General features: G+C 44.6%; 1 protein-coding gene across 1 annotated transcript in view; it reads left to right on the top strand.

Moving 5' to 3' along the window:
* DNAH14 (dynein axonemal heavy chain 14) overlaps window positions 1-17,665 on the top strand; it is a 2,000,441-nt gene that overhangs the window by 920,224 nt on the left and 1,062,552 nt on the right. Inside the window, exons 39-40 of the mRNA XM_069608705.1 lie at window positions 4,646-4,742; window positions 11,865-12,082. Coding sequence (XP_069464806.1) covers window positions 4,646-4,742; window positions 11,865-12,082 — 315 coding nt within the window. The remainder of the gene's footprint in view (window positions 1-4,645; window positions 4,743-11,864; window positions 12,083-17,665) is intronic.

The following is a 17,665-nucleotide window of genomic DNA, read 5'->3' as shown; positions in this document are numbered from 1 at the left end:
CTCGCTCCCCCCTTCAGAGGAACCACCAATTGGCAGAGCCATAATATGGCAACTTAAAGAAATCCACATTCCCCGGGAGGCAATCGGCCTCTCTGTGGTTAATTGGGAAGATGCAGAATAGCAGATCCAGAAACCACCTCATTTTATGGAGGTTGGATAAATGATTATTGGCAAGGCAGGAAGGGTCTGGCATGGTTAGTAATGAACTTGTTAGGAAATGTCAGAGGAAAGACATTCTCGCTCACTTTTTGCTTAATTATCTTCCAGACAGAACAGCTTACTGCTGCTGTACAATATGTAATGTGCGCTACCTCCCTGTTCTTGAGAGAGTATGCTTAGAAGCCCACCCAGGAAGCACCTGTTTGTAAAATGAACTGTTGTGAAAAAGCAGGCAAAATGAGGAGGGGGTGATGGTACAGAGAACACTTTGATTCTTTGAAGGCCCACCAACACTGACTAGTCCAACGTAGCTGATTGGGTTATGTGGCTATGAGTTGGTTGGTCAAGGGCCCTGCAACGCTTGGAAATGGCACCATTTATCTCTGATAGAAGGCTTGTGGTTCTTTTTAATTTTATAATTGTTAAGGAAAAGTTCTGCACTGCTTCCTCCTTGCCTCCCTCTGGTTGTACTAGGCCGTTGCCAGCCCAAATATCTGACCACTGGGGAATGTGATAAACCTGGAGGTGTCTCACCCGCTAGTCCCAGAGGATCTCTCTCTAAGGTGGCCACAGCATGGCCATAGTCTTTGGATCCAGACCCTGGGGTTGAACCAGTGTGGGAGGATCATCTGGATGAGAGATCTTTTGGTAGTGGGACACCTGATGGAGAGACGCAGTATCCCCGTCCCTGTAACACCTTTACCCCATTCTACCCGATAGATTTAGAAACTCTACCCCCCTTCCCCTACACAAACACTTTCACACAGTCAGCCCACTCTGGGAGAAAACAGACTCACACCCGAGCATTGTACCTGACATGTCCCACTACTACGGTCAGGAAATTACCGTTGATCACTCACACCTGACTTCCATTAAACTTCCCCACAATGGAATAAAAGGCGGAGCCCGAATGCACACTCTAAGGAAGGTAAAGCACACAAAGGAACAGTACTTTCCCGATGACAGCTGAACAAAAAGGTATCAAGACAGCAAACCAAAAAGAGTACGCAAGGAGGGAGATACCCTTCACCTTTTCGGCAAGAAACCGTTACTTTCTAGAACCCTTCAGATTAGAAAGCTTAAGGCCAGGAAACCAGACTGAAGAATCCTGTATTGTGTGTCAGAGATACCTGGGGCTCTCCTGCACAGCTGACTGAGTCGGGGAGGAACAGCAGACGCTGTGGTACCATCCTTTGCTCCAAAATCAAAAGCAGCGCTAAAGAGATCAACATAGCCAGTGAGTTGGGGAGACCGATGCAAGACCAGTCTGTGTTGAAGTCAAGGTTGCTAGCGGTAACCTTCTATAAAGAGTGCAAGCACCAAGATTGAAGCGTGTGTGATGAAAGAGACAAGGAAAGCTTAATTGCTGATGAATGTTCGATCATTAAAGGGGAAAGATACAATACCAGTAACAGTGGTCCGGCACCACAAGGTTGCTCAATCGAAGGTCTCTGTAAGTTATCACGCCAAGAAGTGGGAGAAACGAAATGGAAGATTGGCAAGAACATTGTGTGAAGTGAATGGAAGTGGTCTTGCGACGGTTTAAGCAAAACCCATTGCACATTCGCAAGTCTTCAATTTTTGATATCAAGAGGAAAATGTAGAAAGTGAGATTGCAAGGTCCAAGCCCGAACAAGGGAGACCAATTGTGAATATTGTGATAAATAGGTCTGAGCCCAAACAAGGGAGACCAATTGTGAACATTGTGGTAAAAATTGGTCCGGATATGAAGGAGGGGGACCCATGATGAACACTAGAAGTGAGAACTTGTGCATGTAAAAATCCTGATAAGAAAGGAACTTTGGTGCTTATTTTTTACGATAGTCCCTCTGCAGTAAGAGGCTGTTATTGGGAAAGAGGCTTTGGTAGGAGGCCCTGATACCTAGGCTTTGAACTATATCCTCGTGACAGAGAAGCCAGAGTGTGTGCGAAGCTCGAACGTGCCACCTTGCCCCGTGCTGAAAACATGGGGAAGGGAAGCCAATTGCTCAATTATCCTAACATATTATTTCTTGAACACTTTTCTTTTGTGCATACATTATTGTCCCACACCATTTTGTATTTAGAAGTAAGGATTGGCAATAGATTTATTAGTATAGGCCCTTTTATTTTGACAGAGACTCGACTAGGACTGTTATTATTATTTGATGGTCATAGCTTGCTCCCAACCTTAGATTTAAGTTTAGATAGGTGTTTAACCAACCCATTGAAGTTCAATAAACACCCTTGAACTTTGATCACGTGTGTCTGTCATCAATGTTTGATACCATGCCTTCCTTACAGTAGTACCAGATGACTATTGGCTGGATTTGCTTTCAACCCCACTTTTCTCAAAATGTGGCTAACCATGTACAGATGTGGCATGCGCTCACAAATATTATTGTGAATCTGTGCAAGCCACATAGTCTCTTGTGTACGCTTCTTCAGGTCATAAGACCTGATCCATTAGGGGCTGAAACATAGTTGTTGAACCATGCAACCCAATCTTAAGTACTATATACTGGCAGAGGCCCTCTGGGATTGACAAGTCTTTTCTTTGTTTTCAGAACTTAGAAGATTGTGAGATCAAGGGTGTGGCATGGGGTAGGCATCAACTAGGATATCTCATTCACCTACCAAACATCAATGCAGAAACGTCATCTGCCATCTGGGTTCCCTGCGAATACAATGAAGGAGACCAAATTATTTCAGGAATGCTTGATATCCTAGAGAGCCAACACTTCTTGACCTCATTCTTCCCGAAGGCGATATGGTTGGACTTTTCTGGTGAGGTGAGCATGGGAATGAAGAAATCCTTCGTCTGCCCTGGCTTTTCTGAGAAGTCACCTCAAAAGTGATCCAAAAACCCTTGACAGTCACAAAACTATTATGGCATTAGTCCTTCTTGGATTGTCACCCAGTGTGGGAGATTCCTCTGAAGATTTGCTAATGGCATGGTTGACTATCACTGTGTTGTCTGGGTCTTTCCAGTCCTTCAATCAATTCATCTGGTAGACTTTTCATTGTTTCCGGCAATGTGTTTGTTGCACTCAATAGTTGAAGTCCCTAATTCCATGCTACCGGGTCAGAAAAATGTTCTCAATCATTGGAAACAACACCAGGACCAAGTCCCCACCTTACAAATTCATTGTTTGCAGTTCAGACAGGTGTTTTCGTTTGTCCTGCAGAACCTAGCAGCTCCACTCATGGCACCCTGCGCCGTCTTGTTCGGGGTAAGTATCAGATTCTTATGCTCGTATTGGACCCCAGGTTTGATAGTGTTCTCTCCCCCTTTTGTGGTATGAGCCTGGCTTAGATGGTTGTTTTTTTAAAGCCTTGTCTGTAGAGTAAACACTCTCTGATTCTGGATGATTTGACATATGCTTGAAACTCTGTGGACCTTTACCCTCACCCTTCAACCATTTTCCCCCGACTCCTTTCCGACTCCTCTCCTCATTTCTTCGTATTCCTCCTCTCCTGTTTCCACCTTTCATTCCCTCCTTTCCTCTCTTTTGTGTCTTCGCCGCCCTGCAGCTTGTTTCTTTACCTCCCCATGTAGCTTTCTGCTCTCTCCTGTACTGTTCTTCTGTCCTCTACTTCTCTCTCTTGGTCTTCTCTTTCTCTTCCCACGCGGGTTGTCTGTGAAAAGTGCAAACTGGTCCAGAGATGGACTGGGGGTGCATGAGGGATTCACCATAATCCTCATCCAGGGCTTAAATCACTGAGCCAGGGAGGGATCCTGGCCCCAAGATTTCCCCATCCTCTCATCCTCTAACCTCATACCTGGGTCTTTGTCACAATTCCCATTATGCCATGGTACCCCTGCCTAAGCTGTCTGCCTTGCAATAGGGCAGCATGTGCTGCATCTGTTTATGATGTGCATGCATGTAGTGGTCAAATTGAATGTAATTTGCCATAACTTAAGATAGTATTAAAAAAATTGCATAAATAATATTGTCTTTATTTTCATCTGTGCAAGTGTCTTTTCTGACTCTGGTGTTCTAAGATGGAATCTGAATGGCTGATGGGGTCACATGGGTTCAACAGATAAGCTTATAGCTGTATTATGAGCACAGTGGCTGGTCGGGGCCAACCAGGTTAAACTGCCCTAAAATGGGGTCGTCTTTATTGACACAAGGTTGTGTGCATGCATGTTCATTTAATTTGTCCATAACTTATTTTTTGACACTCCAGAAACCCTTGTGCATTTTAGGTCCTGTGGGAAATCTCAGACACGCGCTCTCATACAGTCCAATATAAACCATTGTTGAGTGCATGTCTTGCCGTTTGTTCCAGAGACATGTTCTGCACATTACAAGAGAGTATTCACCCATCTCCTAAGTGTGCAATACCTGATTCCACAAGTTTGATGGATCACATTCCTCGCCTCCTAAAAGGTTCTAGTCCTGTTTTAGCTTCTTGTAACATCAGGCAGGATGCACTGCCATAGAAGTGATTGGTTTTCACCAGCTATCTAATGTTATTACTTCATGCATTATTTTCTTAGGACAGCAGCATGGACCTTGACATGGACCCAGCAGAAACTACAATGACACAAATTCCCGTTGAAATTAAAGAAAACATAGACAGATCCCATCATCACCGTAAGTGTATATTCACTGAAGCTGGTCATCCATCTTGTGAATTTGGTATCACACTAGGTTTTTAGGATTTTAGGATCCGAGCATCACTTTTGGGCTTACATAGGTTAAATGAATGTGTGATGTGTGTTCTAGCGTGGTGCAAAAGAGGTCCTTGCAGAGATTTTCTTTTTTTTTCTTTTTAAAGTGAGCTGGCCATTGTATAGTAGTGGCTTCCACTTTTACTATTTTGCTTCATTATGTATGTTGGCGTCTGACGCGCTACTTGGGAGTGGACACCCTTATATCTAAGGAACATTCCAAGTTTAGTTCAATTTACATATTTTAGAGATATTTTAGTATTTTGACGGTGCAGGCTCATTCCCATTCCCTAATCCAAGTAGTTGTACTTTTAGGATGGCCTTCCCTATTGACTTTCACCAATGATTTGAACTTTCGAAACTGGCCAAACACCTGTCATTATTTGGTATACGGCATTCAGCTGCATCCTGAATGATAAAATTGGCTAGCAGTAACTCAAAGGGTGCGCAGGGGGCAGTTCCAAGTTTCAGTATCATGGTCATTAAAATCAACACACATTTATTTTTTTGCAAATAAATTTTGAGTATTCCGAACTACAGCTAAATTTCACTATTTGTATATGTATCCATGGAGTATTCCTGCATAGTTCCTAATGCTTCCTCTAGGCTAGTTTAAGGCACTATGGGTGAGGGGGAGAAAGGGGAGTAGTGGATGGGTGAGTTTGGAAGAAACGCCAGCGTGCTCACATTGAAGGAAATTGGTCAGAGAGTGATTTAGAAGTTCAGAAAGACGTCACAAGCATACAGTTCTCTCCCTCTTACCCACGCAGGTTCTTCATAATGGCTGGTCCTGTTTCCTGGCTCTCTCTCAAATGGATAAATTGCCCCAGCAAGCTCAGAGCTAATATTAGGTGGAGGGTGACCAAGAGTACTGTCAGGAGTATGCCTATGCATGTCACTAGGTATGCAGGCTCACTGGTAGGACACGAGTCTCAGTGTTCAAGGGGGATTAGAGCTTAGGTCCTGACCCTAAACTGAATGGGTGGCTGAACCATCTAATCCCTGCTGGCCTCGAGCAAGTTGATTTGCATCTACCAATTCCCATATTGGGCTCTGTACATTATCTAATGTTCTCCCTCCATATCTTACCCTGTTACAGAGTTCTTAAAGATAAACCCCATTTTATTTCCCAATTTTAATTATTGAATCTGTTGTAGAGGCGGAGGCAGACATTTGTCTACATGGAAGGTAATGTTTAGTAAGCACCCGGCAGCTCTGAAGACTATTGTGAGACAGGCATGGTATCAAGAGAGACACAGACTCAAATATGTTAGTTTCAAAACCCTTATTTACTAAGGTGTCTGGTTTGTTGTAATGCCTAACTGGGATTGTTCCCTTAACTGATGTTTCTAAGGGCAGCCAAAGTCTTAAACTCCAAAGTAAAAATCCTTCTGTGTCTAAACCAATGCTTGCCATCACTCTTTGGCAAAACGTGTTAGGAAGCCTCATAAAAAATATAGTGATTCAACAGAAAATAGTTAACCAAGGCTGGTTTCAGGTGGTCTTCTCCCCAGGTGTGGGGTGGTCAGCTTCAAAAAAATGAGTTCAATCAAAAAGGGCTGTTCATAAAACCACCTCCACAGTTCTTGCAGCAGTCTTACACTTTCAGTGTCTTAAGTTCCTTTGGATTCCCTTCCCTTAGCTTTGGCTCTTCCAAATTCAAAACATAACCAAAAGAAATATACACAGTTCCTCTTCAAGCTTCTCTAACTCCTTTAGCATCAAAAAACAATAAGTATTCAACTTTGTCAGGCGTCTCAGGGTTCCCTTCCCCAAGCTTAGGACCCTCTTCCTCAAACTTTAAATGTCTTATGTTTCTTGGGATTCCCTTCCCCAAGCTTTAACTTCTTCAGTATCACAAAATAAGAAGTATTCCACTTTGTTTGGCCTGTCAGGGTTCCCTTCCCCAAGCTCAGGCCCTTTTGGGTTCAAACAGAAGTTCAGCTTGGACCTCTCAGAGTTCCCTTCTCCGAGTTTAGGCCCCTTTTTGTTTTAAACATAAGTTCAGCTTGTCAGGACGTCCCTTTCCTTTTTTTCTACAGTTCATTCAAACACATTTCACTTGTGGGGTACAATCAGAGACTTTTGAAACCGCCAGGTTCTTTGCTCTTCCTAGGCGTGACCACTCTGATCTGTGACCTTTATCCTTATTCCTTTCTCTTCCTCTTTAACCTTTCACCTTTCACCTTAAGGTGCTTCCTGCACCCCTTCTTGGTCCCCTTTGTTTCCTTTGCTTCCTTCTCATGTACCCTTTCACCTTCCTTGCCCTTTCATGCACACTTGCACCTCTCCTGCTTTCTTGTGCTCACTTGCACCTTCTTAATTTCTTTACTTTCCATCTGCGCCGCTAGCGCCTGTTCCTTCTGTTGCTTTCCTAATCTACATTCTTGTGCTTTGTCTTTTCCATGTTTCCTTTCACTTTTCACTTTTCTGCTCCTAGGCACTTTGCAAGCTTTCTCTCGCTACATTCACCTTTTTGCTTCGTGCCACTTACAAGCTTTCTCTCGCATTTCCACTCTGTGCCGCTTTATCAACTGTGTCTTTCTCCTGCTCGACTCCAATCAATTGCACACCCCCATAGTTTCGCTCTCACTGACCTGAAACTCACCGGGCAGCATGCCATTGATGAGCGGTCTCTCTGGATACACAGGGTTGTGGTCAAGGTCTCGCCACCTGCCCCTCGAACACTTTTGGGACAGGCACAAGTCCCAAAGGGAATGAGCACATTTCCGACCACCAACAGCAGGATTCAGGGTGCTTCATACCAGCTCCTTGGAGGAATGGCTCCCTAGCCATGCTCCAGCCCCTTCTCACCACCGGACCAGCATCTCGGCATGCCGTTCTCCTCCAGGCTTCGGGTCCTGCTGCTCTCTGCTCTTCGGCCTCTCTGGTCCTGACAACAACCCTAGCTTGCTCTCTCATCTGTGAACACCGCACGTTTTATAGTTGAAGAAACAGTTAAGTGGAGTCAGGCGTGAGTGTTCATTTTTGAATGCCTGACCCTGCATGGCTCTATTACTGACAGAACTTGAGTTCTTTCTATAGTAGGTTGTCCTTACTTTCCCCATGTTGTTTTTATGGGTAATCTTCACTGATCTTAGTTGCATTTTCCTCGTCTCATTATCTGTTGGAAATGTCGAGGTGGAGATGGGGTGTGATTGAAGATACCCCATGGAGGCTGAGGGAGAGGGATGTGAAGTGTAATGGGATTGGAGATTAGATTGAGTTCCTGTTACCTTATTAGGGATTTGACATTAAGTAGAAGAACATCTTCTCATCTTGTCTTTACATAAGGGAATGGTTGCCCCCTTCCTTATGTCTGCAGGATGATAATAAAAAAAGGGGTCTTGATGGTATTCTCTGTAACTTGGACAAGTGGAGGATGAATGGATCTCAACACAACAACTTTGTCTTTGTTTTATTTGGGTCGTCTTCCTTCCCTCTCTTGGGCAACTGACTCCTTTCTTTCTCCCTCTTGGGTCATAACTAATAGGATGGGAATCAAAGGCCATGACACCTGGATAATAGTTGTGGAATCAACATATCCCATGAAGGCGTCTGGAACTTCCTCCTCCTCCTCTATTGTCCTGTCAGAATACTGTGTCTCTCCTGGGGTATTCCCACTAAGACAACCCTGGACTCTCCTACCCAGATGATCCCCCCTCGCTCATCCACCCCCCAGGGTTGGGATCCAAGAGTGATGGCCCTTCCCTGCCCATCTGAATAGAGGACTTTAGGGGTCTGGATGGGAGAACACCCCTAGGTTTCTCACCCTATCAATCCAATTGTTTGACCTTCACTATATCATATTTATCGTGATTGATGATTGCCGATTCATATTCATATTTTTCCTGCTTTATTTCTAGGTGATTTTGCTTCTCGTAATGACATACATGAAGCAGCAGTCTTTGTCGACTCTGTTGATGGTGCATTGAGCATCCTTCGAATGCGGCAAACGTTTAATCTGCCAGTGCTTTGTATGGAATAAAGCAAGTATTAGGATACACCCATGTCAAAATAAAAGGCATTTCTTAAGCATTGATTAAGAAAGCAAACTGCTTCCAAAATACCTTACTTGGGCATTTATTAAGCCCTGCCTAAACATGTATAGATCAACAAAAATGTAATTAGCTAGTCAGTCAGTCAGTCCTTGGACATTTTCTAAGTGATAAATGTACTACTTGGAGAATAAATTAACTGCTAATAGAAGAATGCCACGCACCTGCTACCTCTGAAACAAGTAAATGTTTCAGGGAGTAGATCTCCTAATTAAAGGGAAACTTTCCTGCCGAGAGTGCAGGCTTCGTGAATCACTACACACGGTTGCTAGGGGCTCAGGTGAAAAGGCGGGAGGAAGATAGTCTGATTTGCTGTCAGGAGGGAAGACAAAAAGACGGATAACATTTGGGTACTTTGTTCTCATGACAATAACCACCTCCCACTAGTTGCCCCCCACCTCCCTCCAAGTCCTCTTGTCCTACCTGTATGATTGAAGGTAAACACGGGAACAACTAGCGAGGTAATTCCTCCTACCAGTGAAATAAAAGTCCAAAGGCCAGGAAAACCGCCCATCGCTTAGTTGTCACACGGATGGAGAAAATTACAGTTCACTGGGACCTACCCACAGACAGAACGAAGCTGGAAGCTAAGGAGTCAGGATGAATCCAAAGGGAAAAAAGAAAGGAGACAAAACAGTGGGATCCTTATAGCCACAAACAGTTCTTGAGATCCTGCGATTGTTGGAAAAAGCAAGGTTCCACAACATGGTAGCAGCAGTAGTCCAGGAAGGCAGACATGGTCAGAAAACCAGGTATCAATCCAGATGGGTAAGCAAGTCCAAAAAGGATAATCGCAGGTAAGCCCTGCGACGAAAGGGCGAGACTCTGCTGTTTTGGTGTGACCCATGTTTACTGCTGATAAGGAATACCTTTTTTAATATTGCACTCTGAACACAGAGCTTGGGAGGTGGAATTTCATCTGCCCCTTTAATTCCGTGGAAGCGTACGCCGCCAGGAGCTCAGCGCGGCTCAGATCAGCTGGGTATAATAACACGCCAATAATACCCTTGCGGCATAAGCCGTGCGACGAAAGGGCAAGACTCTGCTGTTTTGCTGTGACCCATGTTTACATATATTGGATGTATTACAAGCAGGCTTTTTTGCCTTTGACCCAGGCTCTTTGAACCTCGAACTACTGGCCTCGCCGATATCCAGAGACATCTCGGAACGCCATACCCGGAACTGTGCATCCAACTCAGGTACACATAGTGATAGAGGAAAGCGTCCGCGACTCTGGAACGTCGAGTGCAGATCTAGATAAATCATATACCATGATGACGATGGAAACCACTGAGGATGAAAGAAAACAAACCCTCCCCCTGGTCCACGGACAAGGCAACGAACTAAAACTCAGTCCAACACGGACCCTTCTCAAACAAAAATGCCAAAAGCTATAAACCGCTCAATGAACAGTGTGAAACAAAACCAGAGCTCTCTAGAAAGTGCACTCCAAAAAGCCCCACAAGACCAAACACAAGCCATAGATGAATATAGCAGCGCGCCAGTTGCAACACTTCCCCACCCGGGACTCATCCTATAGAAGATCAAGAGACAATGGAATCTATGTATGATCCCCCAAATGTATGGAAGTCACCAGAAATATTCAACAACTCCATGCACAATCCAACTTCGGCAAATAGGAATAACACGACTACGAACAAATGGGATAAGGAGACAACATCTTGGCACGAACATGAACGGGAAACCAACCTTACATCCTCACCGACGGAAAAAATAGAGGCTCAGCAGGAAAAATATTTTGAACAAATACAGAAGGGGTCAGACCGAGATAACTCCCCCTATGGAATCGCACATCGAGGACAAGACTAAAGACACCAAAAAACCACCTAAAATGCAGAAGACCCCACCACAAAGTATCTCTCAGAAAGATAAAGCGCAACTAGCAAAAAGAAGTGGAATCAAGTGCTTCTTGTTGAAAGAGGTCCGAGCCTGACTGAGGGAGACCTATGGGAACTTTTAAATCCCTTGTGAAAGGTCAGAGCCCGACTGAGGGAGACCTGTAAACGAATATTGTGTTTAAAGGGTCCGAGCCTGACCGAGGAGACCCAGTATAAACTGTGAACCTGAGCCTTGAGAACATTGAGATCCTAAAGAGAAGAAACAGTTTTGTGTGTGTCCAGGCCTTCTGCGAATAAGAGACTTTGTTTTGGAAAGAGACTTTGTCGCAGAAGGCCCTGGCTTATGTCCCAAACTGCATCCACGAGACGAAGACGCCAGAGAGTGTTCCAAAGCCCGAGTGTGCCCCCCTTGCCCTGTGCTTAAAGCCTGGGGAAGGGAATCCCACCATTCAGTCATCCTGATGCACACTTTCTTTAACACTGTTTTCATTTGCATACACCTTTTTCCCCCCACGCACTTTTGTTATAGGGTAAGATTGACAATGGTTTTTTTTAGTATAGACAATTTTGATTTGACAAAACACTACTACGACTGCGTTACTCATTATTTGGTGGTCAGGCTTGCTCCCATTCTTAGATATAAGGCTAGTTAGGCGTTCTACCACCGCATCTTTGCTAAATAAATACCCTTCAACTGTGCCTCATTTGTGTCTGTCTTCATTCATGATACCATGCCTTCCTTACACTACTCAGTAGGTCAGTAGATCATGCAACATGTTGGGCATGGATGTGACCTTGCACATCTGAGGTACGGTTTGTGCATTTAGTGCCACGCCATGAAAGTTGAGACATGCAGTTTATTTATTATTATCATCGTCATCATCATCATTCGATAGTTATATAGCACTTGATGATGGACTCCTCCAGCATTTATGCAGTCAACTGGGGATCAAATCATCTCGGGCATGTGGACAAAGAAATAAATATGTGGGAGGTGGCCTGCTGAGATGCGGCTGATCATACTACTGCAAAGGGCTCACCATGTGTCAGGCGATATTAGAGAGATCGTTTATTGTCTATGTGCATTATTTATGGATCTAATCTAGCCACTCTGCTCTTTGTTTTCAGGGGAAGCCTCTCCCGATTGGTCCTGGATTGTTCTGGATGGCCCTGTAGACACGGTTTGGGTAGAGAATTTGAATACTGTGCTTGATGACACCCGAACACTCTGCCTGGCCAGCAGCGAGAGAATACTCCTGCCGAACGGGATGCGAATGATATTTGAGGTGGACAGTCTTTCCCAAGCCAGTCCTGCCACCGTCAGCAGGTGTGCAATGGTGTACATGGTGAGTGTCCCTGATCCGTAGTAGGATTCTGACTTGTGACTTCATATTTGTAAGTTGAATCTATTATAGAAGAAAGGGGCATAGGATGAATTAAATTAATATAAATTAGCTTCTGAGTATAGTAACTGTTTTGTCACTTTGTCACGTATAGCCATCAGTATGTTTGACATATTAATTTGAAGCATGTGATCCAGTATTTGGAATTGTCGACGGCTCATCTCCAAACATAGTAAAATGTTTCCATTGACGTGTCCTAGGTAAGGAAAATGAAGCACAACACCCAGAACTTGACTTGTTAAGAGCACCTGTGCAACCCTGAGAAGGGAAAATGGTGCTGGTGGCGGTTCCATCTAAAATTGTACGGAATGTGTTCCCCTTTCCCACTCTTTCTACCAACCCATTACATCTGTGATGTACAGTTGATCATCTGCCTGATGTACATATAACACCGGCTCGGAACCAGGGTTAAATCCTGGCTAAGCCCCTCATCAACTGGGTGAACCCCTGCAATCAATTGGGCACCAGGTTTTGATCCGCTCCCTAATGTTATGGCACATAGAGTGCTAGGAGTTGCAGTATGGGTTATTGCAGCAACCCTTCTAAAGACTAGACAATGTTAAGAAATACAGTGTAAAGCCTTATACTGTTTTCACAGTGCCACTGTAAAAAATGAATTTTGGGTGATTCTTGTGTGAGTATCAGGGATGAATAGTGACCTACTCCATTCCCCCGGATGCTGCCCTTCTTGGTGAACCCCCTCACCTACAGCTGGGAGAACAGCACACATTCTGTCCTCCTCCCCATTCGTTCACACCATATTTACTGCTAAAAGCCATAGTATCCAGCCCATCCATAAAGGATACTTTGCACTGCCTGTGCCCCCCCATGCACCAGGCTGATTTTCAATGGATTGTGCAACCAGAGACTCAACTTGTCTCTCTTTGTTCACACACAGACTTATTTAAGGGTGAGTTCAACCTCTCATCAGGGGTTTTATTGTATCATCTATGTTGGTATTAAAATATATGCCAATGGCTCGCATTCTGCTGTACAATATCTAGCGTTCTGTCGCTCTTTCTTGCTCCCTATTACAGTACAGTATCAGCTAGTACATTTCATTTGGCTTTTCTACAATACCGGCCCTGGAAATGTTTGCTGGGTGCTTGATGGTACAGTACTGTGCACTATGTTCTTTTGACTTCAAATTCTTGAGGGCCCAAGATATTAACTTGCAGTTTGCTTGTTTTCTCTGGTACCAAGTGCTCGTCCTCAAGGATTTAGTAGTGCCCGCAAAAGAGCCTGGCATTTGCAGCGGTGCACCCTCTCCCCCCGTGTATGAGCCTGGATGATTGTCAGTTGACTGTGCAGCCAGAAGCGTTATCTGTGCTTCCAAAGAGCCAATGTGCACCATTGCACTGAGACAGTTCCTCGGATGTCTCTGTTTTTCCACAGACCTATTTTAGGGTGTACTCACCTCCTGCCCTTTTTAGAGCTATCTCTCCCTTGCCCATCCCCCTTGCCAACATAATGCTCAAGGAAGACATAGGGACTTAATCCCTGCCAGCCCCCCACCCCCTAGCACCATTCACTTCCCCTAAAATGTCTTCAAAGTAAGAACAACATACTATTCCGTTTACAGGATCACATGTTGCTTTATTTCATCAATGTTGCAGACCAAAACACATAATCAATGACATTGAATATGTGTTAAAATACACACATGCGGTACTGCCTTGAGTACAGCTATCAATGCTTAGCACATTAATCAGGGTCTATTGTCCCTTTGCATCCTGAGACAGATATAGCCCATAGGGAAAGGTGCAAACTGCTAACGCCTTCCAAGAGGCTAGAGGTGTATCAAGCTCTCTGCAGAAGGCTAATATTTGCATCAGTGCCCTCAGCCACCGCAACCCATCATTGAAACAAAAGATATTCAAAAAGGCTTTCCAAATAGGAGCACACATTTCAATAAAGCAGTATGTTGTAGTCATTAAAAAGGGTGACTTGAGAGCAGTATTTAAGACATCATTGCTTGTCAAGAAGTATGATCCCTGGGTGTATTATATAAACCTGGCCAGCAATAAAGCACAGGCTGTGTGGCCACCAAGCTGTGAGGCTAATTGCCCCAAGCCCACACAAGCATCAACCCCATATTCTCTGTTTTCATTTTACTTGAGAATGAGTAAACTAAAGCATTGAAATAAAATAAGTAAAGAATAAACTATTAAAAAAGACATTGGAGCAGGAGGGATGTGAACCCTGCTCCCATGTCTGCAACTATGAAGCCTGTAGCAGCATTCATAAGCTTTTCACAGCCACGCACATCATCATATGTCACCATCAGCTCAGCTCAGCTAAAATCTTGTGCATGGACAAGTTTCTACCCAGTGCCACGTCGTGGTGCGGTTAGTTTTCCTTTAGACCTATCCCCAATCACTGAGACAAAGGGTCTCGTATTTCGGCCAAAGGTGCATCATGTATTGGACGATTTTACAAGTGTCTGTATATCTTGCCATTCACCCAAATCCCCCTCGTTGCTCCAACATAACACAAAGGAAATCGTTGCTGTGCTGCCCCATTGATCTGTGCTCTTGAGCCAAAAGTTGCAGACCACTGTCCTAAAGACCTGTTAAAGCTTCATAGGCAGCAAGGGGCCAGAGGAGTGGTATTGGCAATGGAGATAGCGGTGTGGTGGTGTTAACTTGTATGTCGACACAGGAGAACAGTCTTTAGATTGTACCGTTACCTCCTTCACTGATAGAGAACACCAGGCCCATATGCAGCAACATTGTTCTTATCAAATATGTTGCAGTTGGTAGCAATTCTGTCTGCAGTAATTCCTCCACTTTACCTCCAGTCTCAGAATGAGGCTGTACTGTAAAAGTGCCAGTAAATCTGTAACCTCCAAAAAAGAGGCGTTAATGGATTTACCACTATTTTCTTACTCCACCGCACAACTTGTTTGGAGTCCATAACCCCATGTTTACATGACTTAATGAGTCACTGGGTTAGTGCTGATTGCACATTGGATTATGTGTGTATAGCTTCCATTCACTTCCTCTCCTTTCTCTCACTTTCTTTATTATGAAGCATATGCTGTGATGGGGGGTTAGAGACCTTCCCTTGTCAAGAGAGGATGGGGACCCCACTCAACATGGGGCAGGAGGCCTACCAGGGTGTTTGCCTGAGCAAGTCCTGCCCCTGAGCTGAGGTGTGGGAGATGGGAGGGCCCACGTCTATGGCCCTTATACTTGTGCCTGGCTAAATGTGGGAAGTATCAGTTCTTCTTGCCCTATACCTGGTTGTCCATAGGACTGCAGCTACCAGAGTTCCCTGTGGCAGTGACCGGATTTCAAAACTCACTGAGGAGAGAGGCAGCAGACTACACCAGTCAGACCATCAATTCACTGCTCAATGTACTTCAGACATAAATTCTACAATTGACTTTCTTTGCAGCGGGCTACCATCACTGAGAGTCAGCTGATGCGCAATTATAAATGAGGTGGGGCGTAAGGCCCGTTTTATGTATTCTTCTGCATATAACCCAGTCCGCGGGTGAAAAGAAGGCAGCCATTGGCACGGAGAACCAGCTGCCTCGGAGGACCAATTAAAGGGGTAGGTGGGGAGGACAAAGGAGGGCAGAAAGGAGAGGTCAGTGTGGGTTGTCCAGGTGAGGCCAAGGGAGGAGAAGGTACAGCAGAGTTTGGAGGAGGATTACAGAAAGCGTGTGCAAGATGGGGTATTGGTTGGTGAGAGAAAGTGGTACTTGGGTGTGTGAGTGTATGTAAGGTGATTGACTAAGACTAACGGAGAGTGTAGGGGTGTCAGTGATAGTGATTGGGAAAGGTGACTGGGAGAGTGAAAGGAAGGTTATTGTGGGAGTAGGTGTGAGCAGAGTAGAGTGTAGTGGGAGGAGAGCATAGTGGAGTCTAGTGGTAGTAGAACGGGAGTGGAGAGTACTGGGGAAGTGTAGTGGAGAGTAGTGAGAAAAGAAAGAAGTGTGAGGAGAGAGTGTAGTGGCAAACAGAGCAGAGGGTAGAAGGAGGTGAGGAGAGGGGGAGAGGGCGGGTGAGAGAACAACATTGGAGTGACAGAAGTGGGATAAGAGACGGGAAGGAGACACAGTGGAAGAAAGAGTAGGAGTAGGGTAGGATGAACGGAAAGGAGGCAGAGAGAAGATTAGGGCAAAGAATATGATGGTGCAAGAGGGAATGACAGGTAGAGATTGGGCAATTGGTAGGCACCTATTCCAATTTTAAATACCATTGTTATTGTGTGGCACCCCTGGGTAGGCCACCTACACAATCCCAGAATAGCTACAGCTAGATAAGGCATTTACCTTCAGGACATCCCGACCAGCCAGTCGGCTAGTAGATAGTAGGGGTTACCGATCTCTAATGATAACATTGGGATATAGGGATACCTGGGCTAGGGAGGGAACCGCCCATGGGAGACATACGAGAGAGTGCTGGCCCTTAGTGAGCCCCTTCTCAAGCCTTTTTTATAAAACCACTGACCTTTCTTCAATAGTTGGTGCTTTCTTGAGGCCATCTGTGACAATGGGTACAGTTTGTGCAGTAATAGCTGTTCCTATAAACTCAAGCAACGCGAGTGGGCAGTCACTTGAATTCAAGATCATAAAAAGTACAACAAAGAGGACTTTGCTTTCCCCTTTTGGTAGGGGTCTCCTGGCAGTATGACCAGAAAGTCAAGAGTGCTAGATGTTGACCTCTGCTCTGCAATATGCTTTACAAGTTCATGCACATAGACACAGAAGGTTACCAAGTTGCAGTATCCTCTTCCAAGACGGAGGTTGTGTGGTTGTCTGGGCCCACTACGTACAGGCCATACTCTACTTTAGTCGCAGAACGGCATGTTTTATAGTTGACTCCATGCTACTAGGGTTGATGTTATTTTTGTAATGCTTTAGGCACTGTTTCTACTAGGGCTGGCAATGCAAACAATGGTGGTAAATGAAAGATAGTGGCACAGGCAAAATACATCTAATTACAAAAAAAACCAATATTGCCTTACTCTGAATTCTGCTACACTGATGTACCGCTGATCTTAAATGTACTGTCATTGGTAATTGAATTGGTGTCCTCTGGATGAGTGCAATACATTATACCTATGTAGATGCCTCTGTGTCGTGCCTCTTTTCCCTTTCTCAGTGTAGTGTGCTCTAGCACCTTGAAGCGTCTCTTGTGCTAGATGGAATTACAAACAAAACTTGCAGACCAAATAACTGGACAGGGTCAAAGAATGTGGTAAAACACTACTTTATTCTCAGTTCATAAAGTAGGGAGACCTGACAAACATTGGACTGATGCATGTACACTCACAACTAACCTTGATTATGCAAAGGTCTTATACCGCAATGTGCATCCTCTGTGATGTCATACTATGTGGCAAAATACAAAACCTATCGAGGGGAGAGATTGGTTTAGGGAACATATCTACTTATAGAACATATAAGAATCAGTGCATCATTGGCTATGCCTTATCTGTAGGGCACGCCTTGAACTAACTCTAAATATTTGAAGTACTGATTATAATGGACAAACTGTCAGTGGATTGGTCTAT

The sequence above is a fragment of the Ambystoma mexicanum genome, chromosome 4q (assembly GCF_040938575.1).
Source record: "Ambystoma mexicanum isolate Mex_15411 chromosome 4q, UKY_AmexF1_1, whole genome shotgun sequence".
NCBI lineage: Eukaryota > Metazoa > Chordata > Amphibia > Caudata > Ambystomatidae > Ambystoma > Ambystoma mexicanum.
This window is presented reverse-complemented; position numbering and strand designations above follow the sequence as displayed.